General features: G+C 44.6%; 1 protein-coding gene across 1 annotated transcript in view; it reads left to right on the top strand.

The window, feature by feature from the left end:
* The first annotated feature begins 7196 nt into the window (after window positions 1-7196).
* Window positions 7197-21961, top strand: part of gpc4 (glypican 4) — a 71197-nt gene continuing 56432 nt past the window's right edge. The window contains exon 1 of the mRNA XM_055644088.1: window positions 7197-7610. Coding sequence (XP_055500063.1) covers window positions 7466-7610 — 145 coding nt within the window. The 5' untranslated portion in view covers window positions 7197-7465. The remainder of the gene's footprint in view (window positions 7611-21961) is intronic.

Genomic DNA, 21961 nt, shown 5'->3' with positions numbered 1-21961 from the left:
GTGAGACCACATCTGGAGTATTGTGTCCAGTTTTGGTCTCCGAATTTGAGGAAGGACATCCTTGGGATTGAGGCAGTGCAGCGTTGGTTCATGAGTGATCCCTGGGATGACGGGACTGTCATATGAGGAAAGATTGAAAAGACTAGGCTTGTATTCACTAGAGTTTAGAAGGATGAGGGGTTATCTTATAGAAACATATAAAATTATAAAAGGACTGGACAAGCTAGATGCACGAAAAATGTTCCCAATGTTGGGCGAGTCCAGAACCAGGGGCCACAGTGTTAGAATAAAGGGAAAGCCATTTAAGACTGAGGTGAGAAAAAAACGTTTTCACCCAGAGAATTGTGAATTTGTGAATTCCCTGCCACAGAGGTCAGTGAGGCCAAGTCACTGGATGGATTTAAGAGAGAGTTAGATAGAGCTCTAGGGGTGAGTGGAATCAAGGGATATGGGGAGAAGACAGGCACGGGTTAATGATTGGGGACGATCAGCCATGATCACAATCAATGGCGGTGCTGGCTTGAAGGGCTGAATGGCCTCCTCCTGCACCTATTTTCTATGTTTCTATGGTCAAGGAGAGGATGTAGAGGCCATTTGGCTTGGTTTGTGTGTCATTAATGATGGCATGTGTCTTTAAATATTAGACTGCCCGTTATGTTGTGGGTGGCATTTATGACGTATTTTAGGCCGTGTTTGGAGCTACTTTTCTTACGTAGAAGCTTAGTTTTTAGTTTAGTTTTGGACCAGCATGGGGAAGGTTTACCCTTTGACCATGCCGAGTGTAACGGAGACACGAGGAGTTTCCTAGCCTTAAATGCTTGATGAAGATTATAGTGTATGAGTCGGAAGAAATTTGGATGTACCTTATTGTTTTTCTTTTTTCACTTAAGTTTTTATTGATTTTTCACAGAGATATGTACAAAACAGTGCAACACCATCACCACAAATAAAACAAAATAAGAAAAGCAACAATCAAAATAAATAAATGAATAAATAGGGGGAGGGGGGGGACCAAAAAACAAAAAGTAAATAAATAAAAAAATTGAATAAGAGCGTGTGGTACACTTACCAAATTAAAAAAAAATTACATGATTAGTTATCTGGAGATATTTCCATATTCTCACAAACATACCATCTAGTTCTATATACACAATCTTCCCATATCTAGCTTGGCATTTATCTAGTTGGTGTCATGGCTCAAATAAGTGGTCCATTTTCCCCAGATCTTCTCAAATGAATTCTCCTTGACTCTCAAGTGATATGTCAGTTTCTCCATAGTAAAGATGTCTTGCACAATTTCTAGCCACTGTTCTTGTTTTGGAATTTTTTCATTAAGCCACTGCCTGGTTGTTATTGTTTATTGTTTTTTAAACAATAAATGATATAAAATCTTATTGTTTTTCATCAACAAAAATAATCTCTTAATCAAAAGACTAATGTTATGTTATGAAGATTTATCTGTGAAGAAGCTCTGAAGGTCTCTGATGGAGAGCTCGCATGCATATAACGACATTCTCCTTAATCATGTAGTCCACTTAGTGGCTAGGGGGAGTAATCCCTTGAACGATATAAAAATCTGCCACTACATTAAGTCAAAGGATACCTCCGACGGGGGGTGAAAGCCAGTCCCAGAGAGTGGGACAGAAGATTTGGCTAAGATCTTGAAAGAGGTTTTGGCCAGAAGACCGGTTCCAGCCAAAGAACTGAAGACAATAGATCTCGGCCAGAGGTCTACCAAATCAATTAAGAAACGGTAGGAACGAATGGAATCAGTACAGAACGCGATCAAAGAGACTTATCTGAAGATCTGAAGTCATTATCAAGAAATTGTGAGTAGATATCGACTATTATTTCTTTGAATTTTGAAACTGCAAAGCTTTAATTTTAAACTGCTTCTATAAGAAGAGCCAGAAAGCTAGCCACTAGCTTGGAAGATAGCCAAAAAAAAGTGTTTTATAATCTGTCTGGAGAAAGGAGAAGACTGACATTAATTTGTTTTGAAGTCTTGATAACACGCATTCCTTTTGAACTAATGTCAATTTTAAGCCCATGGGTATTGAGAGACGTTGGGAACAATCTCAGTATGTTACTGTTTTGAGAAAATTATTTTCAAAATAGCCACTCGATGTTTACACAATGTTGGAGCAGAATTCAGAGAAGACATTGTTCGTTCAATTTAAAGACGGTAATCTGCCAAGACCTCCTTAAAATCATGGAGCCAGAAGATGAAGAAAGAGCCATGCCTAAGGAACTACAATGTGGCAAAGTCAAGCTTAGTCTAGGACAAGCTGCCTGCCTGAAAGAAACTAAGAAGGAGGAAAACCCGATATGGGAATGAGTCAATTGAAAGCTACAGAAGACTCATGTATTGAGAAGAAACAGATAATACACAAGCTGCCTACCTGAAAGAAACCGAGACGGAGAGAAACAAATTATGGAAACAGGTTACCAAATCAATTAAGAAACGGTAGAAACAAATGGAATCAGTACAGAACGCGATCAAAGTAGAATCTAAACTGGGCCAATTATGGAACCTCTGTCAAGAGGTTGGAAGGAAACAAAATGTGCTGCTGTGTTCACAACCGTATTGGGAAGAATACATAAGACACACCCAGTGGTGGGAAGACAGGGTGAAGATATTCAATGGTTTCATGGATGATGCGGAGGAGTAGTTATCAAAAATGATACCACAACTTACGCGCTTAACAGCTGGAGGTGCGATGCAACAAGGTGCTGGAATGGAAGATGAGATTACACTACAAGATAATATCTCGAAAGTATCTACATGAAGATCAGGACATAAATCTGGTCATACAACCAATTCGGTATCAAGGGTTTCTGCTCGGTTGGGAGTTGAAGCTGATCTAGCCGCTCTCTCAATAGAAGCGGAATGCCTTGCAGAAGAAACATGAGATTGAGCGACAAAAAGAAGAGATGAGAAGAACAGCTGAAATTAGAGACGAAGATGGCGGTAGCCAAAGCAAACAAGGAGATACTGCAAAATAAGAATTCAAGATGTAGTTCTTGAACATCGGAGACGATAAACTCTGATTTGGGAAGAAAGATTGCTCGAAGTGAGTCAGCAGTTAGATCAATTCCACAATCGAGGTCCACTGGATTTCATGGCTTTGAAAAACCATTGGAATAGAGTGAGATGGGTAAAACTTCATCTCAGAAAATGAATGTTAGATTTATTACTTGGGGAGCATCTGAAGATGCTCGGGACAAACCAATAGCGGACCATGCTTTTCTAAGTGCACAGGCTCGAGCAAGCCAGTTTGAGCCAAGGCCTGTCTATCGTTCGTTGGAGCCAAGCCAAGGTTATCAGGATGGATTTTTGGCTTGGGCGAATAGGCCAGCTGAATTCAACCAGATCCTAGCTCGACAAAATACTTCTCACAGCAGAAATTCCTACCTATGATGGAGATCCTTTGTGGTATGAAGCTTACGTAAGGGCATTAGAAGAAGTATTAGAAACAAAAGTTACGGATGAAAAGGAGCACTTATGATTTCTGGTTAAGTACACAAGCGGAGATATTCAGGTAATTGTAGAAAGTTGTCAAATTGAGCCAGGCAGCCATGGCTATAAAAAGGCGAGAAGGTTACTTAAAGAATGTTTTGGTAATGAACAGAGGATTGCTAACGCATGCATGGAGAAGGCCCATGCTTGGAAAGAAATCAAGCCAGAAGATGGGAAGGCATTGAGTAAATATACAATATTTCTGAGAGGTTGTTCCAGCTCGATGAAAAATCTTAGTCACATGAAGGAAATTAATCTTGCAAGCAATACTAGAATCATCATGAGCAAGATCCCCAGAACACTGAGAGAAAGGTGGAGACATGAAGCAGGCGTAATAATGGATGGAAGGAAGCAAGTAGCCAGGCTACTAGATCTGGTGGAATTCTTAGAAAGGAAAGTACCACACCGAGCCACACCGCGGGACTATTGAAGATTATAAACCAATTTACGAACGGGAAATCATGCTTGACTAATCTTCTGGAATTTTTTGAACATATAACTAGGAAAATGGACAAGGGAGAGTCAGTGGATGTAGTGTACTTGGACTTTCAGAAAGCATTTGATAAGGTCCCACATAGGAGATTAGTGGGCAAAAATAGGGCTCATGGTATTAGGGGTAGAGTGCTGACATGGATAGAAAATTGGTTGGCAGACAGGAAACAAAGAGTATGGATTAACGGGTCCATTTCTGAATGGCAGGCAGTGACTAGTGGGGTACCACGAGGCTCGGTGCTGGGACATCAATATACATCAATGATTTGGATGAAGGGATTCAAAGTAACATTAGCAAATTTGCAGATGACACAAAGTTGGGTGGCAGTGTGAACTGTGAGGAGGAAGGATGCTATGAGAATGCAGGGTGACTTGGACAGGTTGGGGGAGGGGGCAGATGCGTGGCAGATGAAGTTTAATGTGGATAAATGTGAGGTTATCCACTTTGGTGTCAAAAAAAGGAAGGCAGATTACTATTTAAATGGCGTCAAGTTGGGAAAAGGGTAAGTACAACGGGATCTGGGGGTCCTTGTTCATCAGTCTATGAAAGTAAGCATGCAGGTACAGCAGGCAGTGAAGAAAGCGAATGGCATGTTGACCTTTATAACAAGAGTAGTCGAGTATAGGAGCAAAGAGGTCCTTCTGCAGTTGTACAGAGCCCTAGTGAGACCATACCTGGAGTATTGTGCAGTTTTGGTCCCCTAATTTGAGGAAGGACGTTCTTGCTATTGAGGGAGTGCAAGGTTAATTCCCGGGATGGCGGGACTATCATACGCTGAGAGAATGGAACGGCTGGGCTTGCACACTCTGGAGTTTAGAAGGATGAGATGGGATCTTATTGAACCATATAAGATTGTTAAGGGTTTGGACACGCTAGAGGCGGGAAACATGTTCCCGATGTTGGGGAGTCCAGAACTATGGGCCACAGTTTAAGAATAAGGGATAAGCCATTTAGAACGGAGACGAGGATACACCTTTTCTCACAGAGAGTTATGAGTCTGTGTCTGTGGAAAGGGGTACTGATTGGGGATGATCAGCCGTAGCCACATTGAATGGTGGTGCTGGCTCGAAGGGCCAAATGGCCTACTCCTGCACCTATTGTCTATTGTAACCCATTCCCCAATGCAATATTCCACCGTGGTGTGGGAGAGGGGGTGGAGGTAGTGTGGGGGAGGGTGGTGTGGGGGGAGGGGCTTACCCGACTCCACACAGCGGCTTTCCCGACCAATCTGCTCATCTCACGATTTTTTATACCTTCATAACTTTTGTAATATTCCACCGATTGGAACAAAACTTGGTGCGTTTGGAGCAGAGGAGAACAGTGAGTAAGATGGTGAAAAAAGTCCTTGCGATATATGGTACTGTTAATGCGCAAATTTAAAAAAAAGCAAACAGGAAGTGGTCAGGATGAGAGTTTTAGTAATAGTATAGATTGATAGAAGATAGATAGAAGAAGATAGAAGATATACTAGTCCAACTGGGACCTGATGGGTCCCTGTCACACGGGAGGCCTGGTCCCCCAACACAACCCGTTCCCCAATGCAATATTCCATCACTCACCCGTTGCCCCATATTTCAGCACTGACCCATTTTAAAATGTGCCCATCTGTGCAAGGGCATATCCCCCAGCACTGCCCCTCCTCTTGCTTTGAGGACATTAAAAAAACATGCAATTGCTTCCTTCCCCCTCCCCTCCTGTTCAGCTAAAAACTTGCTGGAAGGTCTGAATGTTCCTTGATTGTAACTTTGTTGCAAGCTGGGCCAGCAAGGATTTTAGCTGCTAAATTTTTCTTCAACTTGAATTTCTAAAGTAAAAAATTATGTATCACTTGTAAAATATAACATCAATCCGAATGAAATTTGACACAGACTACCACAGGACAATGGTGAGTAAGGTGGTGCAAAAAATGTTTGCGTTATCGTGTCGTTTTGGCATAATTTCACGATCACATGAAATCACATGCATAGATAGATACAATAGATACAATAGATACAATAGATAGATAGATAGATAGATAGATAAGAAAGATAGATAGATAGATAGATAGATAGATAGATAGATAGATAGATAGATAGATAGATAGATAGATACATAGATGGATAGATGGATAGTACACAAAAAAGCTGGAGAAACTCAGCAGGTGCGGCAGCATCTATGGAGCGAAGGAAATAGGCAACGTTTCGGGCCGAAACCCTTCTTCAGACTGATCGGGGGCGGGGGGACGGGGACAAGAAAGGAAAAAGGAGGAGGAGCCCGAAGGCTGGGGGATGGGAGGAGACAGCAGGGGGACTGAGGAAGGGGAGGAGACAGCAAGGACTAACAAAATTGGGAGAATTCGATGTTCATGCCCCCGGGATGCAGACTCCCCAAACGGAATATGAGGTGCTGTTCCTCCAATTTCCGGTGCTGCTTGCTGTGGCCATGGAGGAGACCCAGGACAGAGAGGTCGGAGACGGAGTGGGAGGGGGAGTTGAAGTGCTGAGCCACCGGGAGGTCAGCTTGGTTATTGCGGACCGAGCGGAGGTGTTCGGCAAAACGATCGCCCAACCTCCGCTTGGTCTCACCGATATAGATCTGCTGACATCTAGAGCAGTGGATGCAATAGATAGATGGATAGATAGATAGATAGATTGTATAGATAGATAGAATTGGAGAAAGTGGAAGAAGACAGTGTTGAGGTAGAATGATCGTTAAATAGAGGAGGGGCTGATTGGTCTTCGACTACCTAATTCTTAAGAAGGGGAGTTTGTATCATGAGGTTGGCAGGTGGTGTTTTGCGACGGGAATGCTTGATCGTCTGTGTTTTCATTCATAAATTCTGGGAACAGTCCCATAGAGTCTATCTTAAGTCGACTCCGCCATTCAATCAGGGCTGATCTATCTTCCCCTCTCAACCCCATTCTACTGCCTTTTCCCCACAACCCCTGACACCGTACTAGTGAAGAATGTGTGTAATGCGGGTGAAGGTGGGACTGTGCGCTGTGGCGGCTGGTGCGCTGGCGGGAGGGAGGGTTGCGGGTTCTGTGAATGGGCGACTGGCTTTGTGGGGAATGCCATTCACAACCAAACATCGGGCCCACCCCCGCGCACACACTTCAACCATTCAAGTCCCGGCCACCGCCTCATGGACGTGGGCTTGGACCAATTGCAACGCCGCAAAGTTAGTCTGGGCGCAGGCCGGTGAAAGTTTGCTGGACTGGGCTGGAGCGGGCGGCGGCTGCTGGTGACTCTGGCGGGCGGGCACACGGGCAGATCCACGGCGCCCACAGGCCGCCGCACTCTCTCCCTCACACGGTGGCTCCGTGCCCATGGGTGCGGCCGCGGCCTGTGCGTAGCGCCGGTACTTTGGCCGGTGATGGAGTCGGGCTGAGCCGCGTGTTGTTGCCGTCTTTGTGCCTCTCCCCGCCCGCGGCCCCAGGCCCCCAGGCCCCAGGCCCCAGGCCGGCCTCGCCATGTTCTCGCTCTGCGCCTTGGCCCTCGCTCTGCTCTGCCAGCCCGCTCGGCCCGACCTCCAGCCTCGCAACTGCTCCGAGTTGGCCAAACTTCTCAGCCCCCGAAAGCACGATGGCCCCAGGCCCTCAAGGGACCTTGCGGCGGGTAAGTGGCGGGGACGGGGTAGCGACTCTCGCCGACAGGAGCGGCCGGCGAGCGGGAGGGCGGAGGGATGGACAGTGCCTGAGTTTCTGTGTCGAGGAACTTGTTGGTTGTCGGCCCGAAGCTTCAGAAGGGAGGAGCAGCGATATACTCGGGGCCAGGACAAGAGAGGCTCGGTGGGGTGTGGGGGGCACATTGCAGGCAGCCTGCTGGAAGGTACCGTGTATTCAAGTTGTGAAACAGTTTAACTTCAACATCGTTACCGTTAACGTTAACTTCCCAGGTCGTTTCTTTCTCCCAGTGTGATACGCAGCTTCCCCTTTCACCCCATCCCAGCTGAGTGCTGTAACTACAGATCGATCGTCAGTCAGTTAGTGAAAAAGAATATTGTAATATTTTGATTGTTTAAATCCTGAATTCCAATGGGTGTTTCCAGTTGTTGAACTTTTGGTTATTGCGCTGACGCACAGGATGATTGCGCAAAGATTTTAGAATTCTAGTTAGATTTAATCAATTTTGAAGTTGACTTCACCACAAGGAACATGGAGGAATTTGTTTGCAGTGAATACTTGCAACTGGGTTCTGAGGAGTGTGAGTTGGGAGTCTGAAGAAGGGCCCCGACTCGAAACATCGTCTATCCATTCTTTCCGGAGATGGAGCCAGATTCGTAAGGTTCCTTCCAGCACTTTGTGTTTTCTGCCATTTCTTGTGTGTTTCAGTATATTCATTCTGCTTAATTTTTGAGTATGTGCTTTACTCCGTCTGCTTGTGTATGTCTTTTTGTGTGATTAGGGCATCAAACATTAGGGAATAGGGCACAAAGTGCTGGAATAACTAAGCAGGTCAGGCAACATCTCTCTGAAAATGGATAGGTGATATTTTGTGTTGGGCCCTTCTTCAGATTGATTGTGTGGGATACTGGAAACATAAAACCCCAGGACAAATCAGGGCCTGCAACAGATGACCTCAGGCAGGGAGGATCCCTGAGAGGCTGATTGTGGGGAAGAGCGAGGGGAGGGGGCTATTTGTAGAAGTTACCTAAATTTTGAGAATTCAACGTTCATACATCTGGGTTGTAAGCCACCCAAGTGAAGTATGAGGTGCTGTTGCTCCAATTTGTGTGTGGCCTCTGTGGCAATGGAGTAGGCTCAGGACATAATGGTCCGAATGGGAAGAGGAGTTGAACTGGTTCGCCACTGGGAGATCCAGCAAGCCCTGGCAGACCGAGCGCAAGTGTTCAGTGAAACATGTCGCCAATTTATGGTTGGGTTTGCCGATGTCAGGGCTCTCACTTAACCTTTTTTTCTCTGTTTCCAGCCAGGCAACCTAGGCAGCTTTTTAGTTTGCCAAATGACAGTTTAGGTGGTCATTTCAGATGGCTTGCATGACGTGTGCAATAATGTGCTTGGACTAAGTGTGTAGTTGCCAGTTGGAATAATTCTGAATGAAGCATTCACATATTGTTTCTGCTTCAAATAAAGTCACGAACTAAACATATTCACCAATCAAGACATGATATATACCACAATGACATGCAGCAAAATTACAATACAGAATCTCAACTCTTTTTACACGTAGCAATGAATGCAATTTCTATTATTTCTTTCCACTTCCAAACAAAGGTGTGGTTGGATTATTCAACGTATGATCAACCTCGGTGAGATCAAGCGCAGGCTTGGCGATTGCTTCGCACAACATCTCCACTCAATTCGCAGTAACTTACCTGATCTCCCGGTGGCTCAGCACTTCAACTCCCCCTCCCATTCCGAATCTGACCTTTCTGTCCTGGGCCTCCTCCATGGCCAGAGTGACCCCCCCCCCCCGACAACAGTCTGAAGAAGGGTCTCGACCCGAAACGTCGCCTATTCCTTCGCACCATAGATGCTGCCTCACCCGCTGATTTTCTCCAGCTTTTTTGTCTACCAACGGGATCCCACCACTGGCCACATCTTTCCATCTCCTCCCCTGTCGGCTTTCCGCAGAGACCGCTCCCTCCGTAACTCCCTGGTCAATTCGTCCCTTCTCACCCAAACTACCCCCTCTCCTGGCACTTTCCCTTGCAACCGCAGGAAATGCTACACTTGTCGCTTTACCTCCCTCTTTGACTCCATTCAAGGACCCAAGCAGTCTTTCCAGGTGCGGCAGAAGTTCACCTGCATCTCCTACAACCTCATCTATTGCATCCGCTGCTCTAGGTGTCAGCTGCTTTACATCGGTGAGACCAAGCATAGGCTTGGCGATCGCTTCGCCCAACATCCGCTCGGTTTGCAATAACCAACCTGATCTCCCGGTGGCTCAGCACTTTAACTGCCCCTCCCATTCTGAATCTGAACTTTCTGTCCTGGGCCTCCTCCATGGCCAGAGTGAGGCCCACTGTAAATTGGAGGAGCAGCACCTCATATTTCGCATGGGCAGTTTCCACCCCAGCGGTATGACCATTGACCTTCAATTTCAGGTAGTCCCTGCTTTCTCCTCCCCTTCCCAGCTCTCCCTCAGCCCACTGTCTCCGCCTCTTCCTTTCTTCTTCTCGCCTCCCCCCCCCACCCTCACATCAGTCTGAAGAAGGGCCTCGACCAGAAACGTCACCCATTTCCTTCGCTCCACACGATTACAGGGAGAATGTGCAAATTCAACACAGACAGTGCCCGAGGACAGGATCGAACACAGATCCCTGACGTGTGAGGTAGCAAGTCCACCAGCTGTGCCACTATATTTTGATTTCCAACACACAATATAATACATTGATAACTTTGGTTACTTAAAAAAAAGAAACTATCCATTTTCAGTCTTAAATCTCTAAGTGATGCGATGTCCCCCTTTACAGTTACTGTATGTTTTAATTCAGTTCAAGACTATTGGGCAGTACATTGGTCATAAAGTTGCTGCCTAAAAGTGCCAGAGACCCGGAATTGATCCTGAATATGGGTGCTGTCTGAATGGAGTTTGCTCCTTTTCTCTTTGATCGCATGGGTTTTCTCCGGATGCTCTTGTTTCCTTCCACATTCCAAAGGAACCTTTTTCAGACCCAACCCAAAACGTAATATTTTCCTTTTGTCCAGAGATTCTGTCCGACCTGTTGAGTTACTCCAGCTTTTTGTGTCTATCTTCAGTAAAAACCATCATCTGCAGTTCCTTCCTACACACACAATACTATACGATAGAACTTTATTAATCCCAGGAGGGAAATTGTGTGTGTGTGCGCGTCGGTATATATAACACACACGCACACTCATATAGTTATATATATATAAATATATATATGTGTGTGTGTGTGTGTGTATTGTGTGTGTGTGTGTGTGTGTATATATATATGTATATATGTAAATGTATGTATGTATATATATATATATATATATATATATATATATATATGCTTCTACCACATAACCGCCCTATCCACTAGCCCCCAACTCGCAGGTGTATCTAGAGAGGGAGGGGGGGGAAGAGCGGGGAGGAAGGGGGGGGGGGTGGCGAGATGGGTAGGGGTAGAGAGAGAGAGAGAGATGGAGAGGGGGAAGAGGGGTGGGGAGGGGGAGTGGGTGGAGAGTGAGGGGGGAAGGGGTGGGAGATGATGGGGAGGGGGGAGGGGGAGAGGGCGGACAAACTCAGCGAGCGTGGGCGTCTCCGACGGGGGACGACTGCGAAAGGGCAGCGAGGCTCGGCAGCTCGGGCGGACCTCGGGTGGGGGGAGTAGAGGCCGTACCTACAAAGGTCGTAGAGCCGGCCTCCTCACCAGGCGCCGGGCCTGAGCTCGGCTGCAGCAGGCATGGACCAGAGCGAGGCCCGGAGCGATCTGAGGACGGTGAAAAGCAGCGGGGGGCCGGCCGATCGTGGCTGCTGCAAGGGGAAGCGCACCCGCCAGTGTGACAGAGCTGGGCTGGGGGGGGGGGGGGGGGGGGGGACAGAGGGGGACACAGAGAGGGGCACTTTTGACTCTTGACTTGCGTCGCTAATGTGTGAGATAGAACTAGTGTGCGGGTGATCGGTGGTCGGCGTGGACTCGGTGGGCTGAAGGGCCTGTCTGCATGCTGTATCTTTAAATTGAACTAAAAACACTAAAACCAGAGGAAATCTAAAGAAGGGTCTCGACCCGAAACATCACCCAATTTCTTCTATCCAGAGATGCTGGCTGATCCGTGGCGTTCCTCAGCACAATCAAAGCATGGAATAGTAGGAACCTACTATAGTTACCCAACCAGACGCAACTAAATTTAAGGTAGCTCTTTTTTCCCCAAGAACCCTTTTTTGCTCAAGAGAGTTTTATTCTCATGTGTCCCAGATAGGACAATGAAATTCTTGTTTGCTGCAGCACAACAGGATATGTAAACATAATACAGAACAGGAGATAAACGTTCAGTATGTCTATATACCATAGACCATATATATACACAATAAATAAGCAGATAAAGTGCAAGCGGCTGATATTTTTTGGAGTTTGGCGGTGGAGGGTCCACTCCAGTTTAAATTCCATTTGGAATATTTTTGGAGGACCAGGAAACCAAGAAGCAAGAGTTACTCCAGGAAGTTACTCCAGCTTCAGCGAATGATTCTGCGTTGGTTTTCAGTGGTCACGGCGAGGCGGAGACCAGACAGCAATGGCGGCCAGATCTCCCACAATGCAATGGTAGGTAGAAAGTGCCTGGCGCCGACCAGTTGCCGTGGCAATGCGCATGTGCAGGGTGGCCGATGATGTGCTGGCCATGGTTGTGCACATGTGCAGGGGGAGGATGTGCAGACCGTGGCAGTGCGCATGTGCAAGGCTTCCGACTGCCAGCAGATGAGGAGCGGGCGGAGGGCGGAGAACCGGCGGCCCGGATACGGATGGCGGGCGGAGACGGTGAGTGACAGAGAGAGAGAGAGAGAGAGATAGATAGAGGGGGGGCCCCGCTCAGAGTTGAACAATAGGTGTCCCGGGTGTTTGCTAAGCCGGGCAAAATGGCACGGCTTTTAGGTTGCCTGGCGGGACTGTAGGTGGCCATTGGCACCCGGGCAACCATTAATTTTGAGCCCTGCGATGTACAGAAGCCTACATCAGGACCACCGTATGCAGTAGATGAGTTTAGAGGAGGTGCAAGTGAACCTCTGTCTCTCCTGGACTGTCGGGGTTCCTGAATGGAGTTGAAGGACAGGTGCATCTCCTGCACTTGCAGAGGAAACTATGTAGGGATGGGGTGGTTTGTGTGGGAAGGGGTGAGTGAATCAAGGAACTACGGAGGGTGTGGTTTTGCGGAAGATGTGGGGTCACATTGAAGGTGACAGAAATGTCAGAAGATGATGTGTTGGATGCAGTGGCTGGTGGGGTGTAAGGTGAGGACCAGGAGAACTCTATTCTTGTTGCATCTGGGGGGAGGAGGAGCTAGTGCAGAACTGGGGCACACGGAGGAGACATGTCTGAAGGACCCATCTATATGAAGGGGGGAAACCATGTTCGCTAAAGAGTGAGGACACCTTGGATGTCCCTGAATGGAAAACTGATCTTGGGAGCAGATGAGACGAAGACAGAGGAATTCACAGTAGGGGGTAGCATCTTTGCAAGAGGCAGGCTGTGATAACTGTAGGAGTTGGTAGGTTTGTAGTAGATGTCAGTTGATTGTCTCCTGTGATCGAGACGGCGGGATCAAGAAATGGGCGAGAGGTGTCAGAGATAGTCCATGTGGATTTGAAGGCAGGGTCTATGCTAATGGTGAAGATAATGAAGTCCATGAGTTCTGAACGGGTGCAGGAGTTGGCTCTGATGCAGTGATCGATGTAGCGGAGAAAGAGTTGGGTGATAGGGCCAGTGTATGCCTGGGACAAGGACTGTTTGACGTGACCAACAAAAGGCAGGCATAGACACAAAATTGTGTTTGTGGCGCAGGGGTAAAGTTGCTGCCTTACTGTGATTGCAGGTCCGGAGACCCACGTTCTTTCCGGACTACGGGTGCTGTCTGTACGAAGTTTGTACGTTCTCCCTGTGACCGTGTAGGTTTTCTCCGAGGTCTTGGGTTTCCTCCCACAATCCAAAGACGTCCAAGTTTGTAGGTTGTATAAGAAAGAAATGCAGATGCTGGTTTAAATCGAAGGAGGACACAAAATGCTGGAGTAACTCAGCGGGTGAGGCAGCATCTCTGGAGAGAAGGAATGGGCGACGTTTCGGGTCGAGACCCTTCTTCAGACTGATGTCCGGGGAGGGGGCTGAGTTACTCCAGCATTTTGTGTCCACCTCGGGTTTGTAGGTTAATTGGCTTGGTGTAAGTGTAAATTGTCCCTTGTGTGTGTAGGATAGTGTTAATGTGTGGGGATCACTGGTCGGTGCAGAATCGGTGGGCAGGAGGGCCTTTTTCTGCGCTGTATCTGTAAACTAAAGAAGCTGGAGTAACTCAGCGGGTCAGGCAGCATCTCTGGAGAAAGGTCTGAAGAAGTGTCTCGACCCAAAACGTCGCCTATTCCTTTTATCCAGAGATGCTGCTTGACCCGCTTACTCCAGCTTTTTGTGTCTAATTGCGGTTGAAACCTGCATCTGCAGTTCCTCCCTACACAAAAGGCAGGCATTGCTGGGGCTCATGCGAGTGCCCATGGCTACACCGTTAACTTGAATAAAGTGAAAGGAGTAAAAAGAGGTTATTGAGGGTGAAGACAAGAGCCTTTTTGTCCTCCCCCACCTCTTTCAACATTCTTACAGCCTTCCACTGCTCCACAATCAGGCTAAAGAAGTATACCAGTATCGGCAATTCCTTGTTTTTACATTTTAAAGCAGTTAGATGAGCCTTGAGCCATGTCTCTCTGGACAATTTACCTGTCCTGTGTGACGTCTAGTGAATTAGTACAACATGTCAGCATGTAGTGCTTCACACATGGTGTATGTGAATCTAGCCAGTGGAGTATTTGTTAGGGCATAAATGTTTTTCAAATTCTGAGAATGTTTAGCAAAGAAAAATAACCTTTTAATGATTACAAATATTGTAGGGTTTTGTTTTGAAAACAATTTTTTGGAATTTGCTGAGGTAATATTCATGGACAGATCTGCTTTGCAGTTTTGTAAATGCCCAGATGAGTTCAAACATGCTTAATCAGAACTTTCCATCTTAACATTCACCAACTTAACAAATTGTTTATCCGTTGCTGGCTAAATGAAATGCTGGCAAATGTAATTAAACCACAGCTATTTTCTCCTTTCTGTTTCATCTTTTTTCTGTTGTGCCTCTTTTTAGGCCTGTTGCTTTTATTTCTTGTTTTGAATGGGTTACATTCTCCCCATGGACAAAGGACCTGGCTATTTTGCTCGAGTTCTTGAGGGGCCACCAAAGCCTTCTTTATTTGCAGTGTATTTCTGCAGTGCTTTCAACAATATCAAAAATGCATGACTGAATAGCAGAAAATTGCAGAGTGTTGAGAGCATTAATAATAAATTTATTTGTATAGCACATTTAAAAACAACTCGCGTTGACCAAAGTGCTTTACATCAGTGCAGGTACTAATTTGATACATACAATATTAGACAGACGTAACAATACATACATAAACTGCATTGAATTGTGTCTCAGCACCTCGGGGCTGTGTGCTTATCCCTCTGCTCTACTCTCCATGATTGTGTGGCGAAGCACAGTTCCAATGCCATCTACAAATTTGCTGACAACACCATTGCTGTTGGCTGAATCAGAGAGGTGATGAGTTAGCGCACAGGAGAGAGACAAAACACCTGTAAATGTAAATTATAAATCTAAATTGTCCTTAGTGTGTGTGGGATAGTGTGAATGTGCGGGGATGGCCGGTTGGTGCGGTCTCGGTCAGGCCGAAGGGCCTGTTTCTGAGCTGTATCTCTAACCTAAACTAAACCTGGTTGAGTGGCGCTGCAACAACAACCTCTTGTTCAGCGCCAACAAAATCAATGAACTGATCGTTGACTTCCGCAAAGGAGGTTGGGAGAGCACATGCCGGTTGTCATTGATGGGTCAGCGAGCAGTTTATTTGTAGACCTAACCATGGTAATATTTTTCACATTTGGGAGTTATGCTTTTCCTCTGCTATTGGTTGGTTAATAGGTGATCACAACTTGAACATTCGCATGCTATTTGATTAAATATTTGAAACAAATTTTGTTTGCGTTATCCTATTTGCCTTTGAGAACAGACTGAACTAAATGACTGAGTTGGGTTTGGCAAAGGACTCGAGTTGACTTTGGTTTACCTTCCCACCAGATTTTTCTCCCCACTCTTTCTCCCCACTTCCTACTGATGATTTTGTGATGGAGACATCATGTGCTAGATCAAGATCCATGGCAGGCACGGGTTATTGATAGGGGATGATCAGCCATGATCACAATGAATGGTGGCACTGGCTCGAAGAGCCGAATGGCCTCCTCTTGCACCTATTTTCTATGTTTCTATGGTGCTCACAAAGGATTGCATCTTAGTTCTGGACACGTAACTTTTTTTGCAGATGAAGCATGCCCAACGTTGCCCTCATCCTGATGGCCACCTTTGTGAGTGGCTGCATCAGGCTGTGTGTAGAGCCAATGCATGTGGCCACTAAGTGTCACTACATGCTCTCATTCACTTAATCATCAGAGTGTGGAAGAGACAATGTGACTATTCAGTCCATGCTTGCTTTATGCAATAATATTCCAGACAGTCCCACATTCTCACTCTCTTTCACCTCGGCTCTGTAAATTCTTTACTTTTGAATATCACAGTTAAATATGCCGCTACTTCTATCCTGGCAATGCATTCCAAATCGTAACCATTCATTGTGTCTTGATCCCTTTATTACTGCAAGCAGTTTCTCCTTATTTGCTATCTGTACCATCATGCCTTTAAATACCTCTTTGCTCTGATTGAACCAACCAGCTTTGCGGGACTATTTACAAGGATGCGTTCACAGCCCCTTACCATTCTCCGAACATTGTCGTGACTGCAGCCACATTCTGCTCTAACTCCATTTACAGGTTTGAAATAACATGACCCTAGTGGGCAGAATCTCAAAGATAATGAGATGGAGTATACAAAGGAGATGGAGAGCTTTAGTAAAGTGCTATCGAGATGATACCCACTCCTTCAATTCCAGCAAGATGGAGGAGTAAATCAATGCATTCAGAAAATGAGGCGGTGTACACCCCAATCGGCAGCAATGGTGCCAAAATGCAGATGTTTGAGAGCTTCCCGGCGTAAATATCGCCGACAATGTGTCCTAGCCCAACATTGAAGCAATGCCAAGAAACCACCAACTTCCTCAGAGACAAAGGAAGTTTGGCAGGTCTCCAACATCTGAGAAGGAATAGGTGATGATTCGGGTTGAGACCTTTCTGTCTGAAGGGCGGCACGGTGGCGCAGTGGTAGGGTTGCTGCCTTACAGTGCTGGAGACCCAGGTTCTCCTGACTACAAGTGCTGTCTGTACGGAGTTTATATGTTCTCCCACACTACAAAGACGTACAAGTTTGTAGGTTAATTGGCTTTATATAAGTGTAAGTTGTCCCTAATGTAATGTTAATGTGCAGGGATCGCTGGTCGGTGCGGACTCGGTGGGCCGAAGGGTCTGTTTCCAGGCTGTATCTCGAAACTATATTAAAGCACACCAAGCCCACAAATATGGCCTTTATCTTTTTTTTGCCCGGACGCTTTTCAAATGAATCTGATTTTAATCTTTGGTTACAGACAGTGCTCAGCACTATGGAAAGACTTTATATTTCTTCCTGTTTACACAAAGCTTTGAATTTAGAACTCCTAAACAGGAGGCAAAAACAGGAAAGTAGACTATTATCTGAATGGTGGCCGATTAGGAAAAGGGGAGATGCAATGAGACCTGGGTGTCATGGTACACCAGTCATTGAAAGTAGGCATGCAGGTGCAGCAGGCAGTGAAGAAAGCAAATGGTATGTTAGTATTCATAGCAAAAGGATTTGAGTATACGAGCAGGGAGGTTCTACTGCAGTTGTACAGGGTCTTGGTGAGACCACACCTGGAGTATTGCATACAGTTTTGGTCTCCTAATCTGAGGAAAGACATTCTTGCCATAGAGGGAGTACAGAGAAGGTTCACCAGACTGGTTCCTGGGATGGCAGCACTTTCATATGAAGAAAGACTGGATAGACTCGGCTTGCACACGCTAGAATTTAGAAGATTGAAGAGGGATCTTATAGAAACGTACAAAATTCTTAAGGGGTTGGACAGGCTAGATACAGGAAGATTGTTCCCGATGTTGAGGAAGTCCAGAACTAGGGGTCACAGTTTAAGGATAAGAGGGAAGTCTTTTAGGACCGAGATGAGAAAAACATTTTTTACACAGAGAGTGGTGAATCTGTGGAATTCTCTGCCACAGAAGATAGTTGAGGCCAGTTCATTGGCTATATTTAAAAGGGAGTTAGATGTGGTCCTTGAGGCTAAAGGGATCAAATAGGGGGTATGGAGAGAAGGCAGGTACAGGATACCGAGTTGGATGATCAGCCATGATCATATTGAATGGCGGTGCAGGCTCGAAGGGCCGAATGGCCTACTCCTGCACCTATTTTCTATGTTTCTATCCTTGTTATAAAATTGGAATACAGCAGCAATAGATCAAGCCCTGCGTCCCACAATGTCTATGCCGAATGTGATGCCAAGACTAGTTGTTAACTGCCTGCATAGAATCCATGTCCATAATGAGAGTAAACAAGCAAGGAACATGTGTCATGTTACAAGTAGGTGTAATATAAAATATTTTCAATATGGCTTGAATGTAAACAAGCAAGGAGTTGGTGTCATTTTAAGGTATGCTTATCACAAATTTTCTATGTAAATTAAGAAGTGACAAGCAAGTAAAATGTGTTATTTTAAGCAACGATAAAAAAATTACAGTATAAATTAAGGGTAAGCATGCAAGAAAATTGTGTCATTTCAAGGTACAATGATCAAAAATTTGCTCCTTGGAACCCTACCAGGGGGCAATGCCCCCCAGACCCCATCTCTCTTCCTCTTATTTTCAGTTGTTTCCCGTCTCAAGCCTGATGACTACAGAGCTCACTGCGACAGGCCTGTAGTCATTGAGACTAGCAATCCTTGCCTTTTTGGGTACAGGGACAATAGTGGAGACTTTGAAGCAGGCAGGGTTGGCAGGGACTGGTTGAAAAGCAGTTTTCCATTATCATGGTTTAAGATTGAACAACAAAAATATGAGAAAATGGACAATCAGCGCTCTATTGAAGTACGAATATAGATACGTTAACCATCTTGTGTGTAATTATTATGTAGTTTAGTGATGTTCTGTGCATCCTGGACTAATGGATCACCTTCTCAGATTTCCCTGAAAATCAGTGTCTGTACATTAGACCACACAAGTAACACAACAGAAAACAAGGTCTCAACTCTAAATTCCAATGGGCATTTGGCAATTCGAGCTATATTAATGGTTCATAACTTCGAAGGAACTTTCAGTTGAAAGTTGATTTTTCTGCTGTGTTCTTTGTACCAGAGGTGTGCAAAACATGATTTTCAATCAAATCTGAGATGGTGACCAGCCAACCTTCTTACTTTTATTTGGTACAGAATCAAATAATCCAATACCAAGCAATTTATCTCCGATAAACCATCAATATTTGCTGGATTTTGGTTCTTGAAAATTGAATTTTTGGTCCATGAAAGTCCTTGAAAAGTCATTGAATTTATAGCTGTTCCTAGTGTACGAACCCTGTGTATACCTATATAAGATCTACCCACATCCTCCCGCGCTCCATGGAATAGAGTCCCAGCCTCTCCCTATAGCTCACATCCTCTAGTCCTGGCAACATCCTTGTAAATCTTTTCTGAACCCTTTCAAGCTTGACAATATATTTCCTATAACATGGTGCCCAGAACTGAACACAATATTCTAAAAGCCGTCTTACTAACGTCTTATAAACTGCAACATGACCTCCCAATTTCTGTACTCAATACTCTGACTGATGGCGGCCAAAGAGCCAAAAGCTTTTTTGACCACCTTATCTACCTGCGACTTGACCTTCAAGAAACCATGCACTTGTACTGCTAGATCCCTCTGCTCTACAACACTACCCAGAGGCCTGTTAATGTGTAGGTCCTGCCCAATATTGAAAATTGATTTTGTAAGATTTTGTTTCCTCTTATCCATTTCCTCCACAGCCCCAAAGGGAGATTGATAGTTCCAAGGATCCCATTTAACAGTCTGGAATGTGTATTCTGAACATTTTTGGCCCATAGCCATGTTCTCGAGTTCTTAAACTTTGAAAAAGGTTCACTACTTAATAAACAGACAACTCACAAAAACGTTAGGTAGACCAACTCAAGCTCTACTGATCATCGGCCGGGAAGTGACAGGGATACACAGTCAAGTAAGCAACGCAGACACTTGACTTCCCCCGCGCCACCACTTCAATGAACAAAGAACATGGTATTTTATACTGTGTTTTTGTCACTTAAGCACATTCCAAAGATGTTGGTGTTCAAGAAGGAACTGCAGATGCTGGAAAATCGAAGGTACACAAAAATGCTGGAGAAGCTCAGCGGGTGCAGCTATGGAGTGAAGGAAATAGGTGACGTTTCATGCCGAAACCCTTCTTCAGACTGATGTTAGTCATCCAACGATGTTAGTCATGGTCGGAGATACAGTCAATACACATTACTACAGGATGCGTCTTGAGTTTGTCTCTTGTCAATCAGCAGTCGAATATCAAAGGCATCCTATCAGTTGTTACTTTCAAGACAAGACATTTCAAAGGCATCGGTCATTGTCTCAATATACCTCACTGGGACAAGTCTGGGCTTTCTCTCTCATCAATTGGGAGACGCATTTCAAAGGCATCGGTCATTGTCTCAATACACAGCAACCTGGGGCAATAAACTGGACCATATGCATTCTATGATCTTTGGTTTAATCAGTGTTGTGGGGGAACGGTATGTGTGTGATTCTGTGTGTGAGAGGCAAGATAGAGATAATATATTTCAATGTTCCTCATGGATCAGAAGCAACTTTGATTTAAAGCAACTCATGAACTCATGATGCACATGAGCCATAAAGGCAATTATATTTGCCTTTATTTTTTTGCCTATAAGATATAAGGAACATCAGCCATAAGCCAATATATTTGCATATATTTATATATTATAAACATGTATATATGTTATATATATATGTTACACACATATATATAAATGTGATATTGATGTATATAATTATATAACACACATACATATTTCTCTAGTTTCTTATATATATATATATATATATATATACTCACACTCACACACGCATATATATATTCATTATATATATATATATAGATATATATGATGCGTATATATGTGTGATATATATGTGTATAAATATATAACACACACATATGCATATTTCTCTAGTTTCTTGTGATCTCTAATTTTGTTGAACTTTTTTGCTTTCATTCAACCTCTCTCTGAAATCCTAATATTGTGAATAAAATACAAATGAACACATGCCAAGATATTTTTTCATTCTATATTAGTGTAAAGAAATATAGTGTATACATACCTACAATGATGCCGAAGTGTGAGCTTTAGACATGAATACTGTGCATTGCTACCATAGTTTAATTTTTAATTTAACATATATTTGAGGAAAATCTAACATATATTTGAAGGAAATGAGTTACCGTATTTCCCGGCAATGAAGACGCACCACCATTTGAGTTGCTAAATTTGTAAAAAGGATGGCGGGACAGGATCAAGGGTTTGGTTTAGTCCAGGGGTCCGCAGCCTTTTTTGCATAGGGGCCAAGACCCTCTGGGACTAGCTGCAGTTCCCAGGTCACCTGCGAGCCCCGGATCTAGCTGCGGTTCCTGCTGTCCGGTCCCAGCGGCCGCTCACAGCCACCCGAGCTACTGAGTGAGTTTTTAAATGTGAATATCCCATAACTAAACATTTGTGGGTTAGCAGTATATTGCATCAATCCACTCAATTTTAAATAATTCTACATCAAAATTCATAAACAAGGATAACACTTTTTATTCCCGTCATTTATGGTAAGATTTACATAATTTATTGTTTTATGTATGAGATATACAGGGTGCTTTGAACAAAGATGGCAGTTCTTTAACAAGTACTCCGTAGTTCGGTGTAGGATATCTTGTTAACGAGTATTCTGGACCCACTGTCGACATCTGAAATTACAGTAAAATATCATATAGAATTAACTTATAAGAACAAATTTGATTATAACTACATACCTGCAGAATGGATGATATGTCACTTAAATGCAATTGTTTTCAGGGGTGGCAAGAGACATGCATATTGAAGATGCATTTTTCCTCTAATAGGTCCATTTATCTTAAATATAGAAGGGCTTACAAAACCATGCATGCCTTACAACAAGAACAAAACCAAAAATGTACAGCAGTGTAAAAATTGATACCTTTATT

Source organism: Leucoraja erinacea, chromosome 12 (assembly GCF_028641065.1).
Source record: "Leucoraja erinacea ecotype New England chromosome 12, Leri_hhj_1, whole genome shotgun sequence".
NCBI lineage: Eukaryota > Metazoa > Chordata > Chondrichthyes > Rajiformes > Rajidae > Leucoraja > Leucoraja erinaceus.
This window is presented reverse-complemented; position numbering and strand designations above follow the sequence as displayed.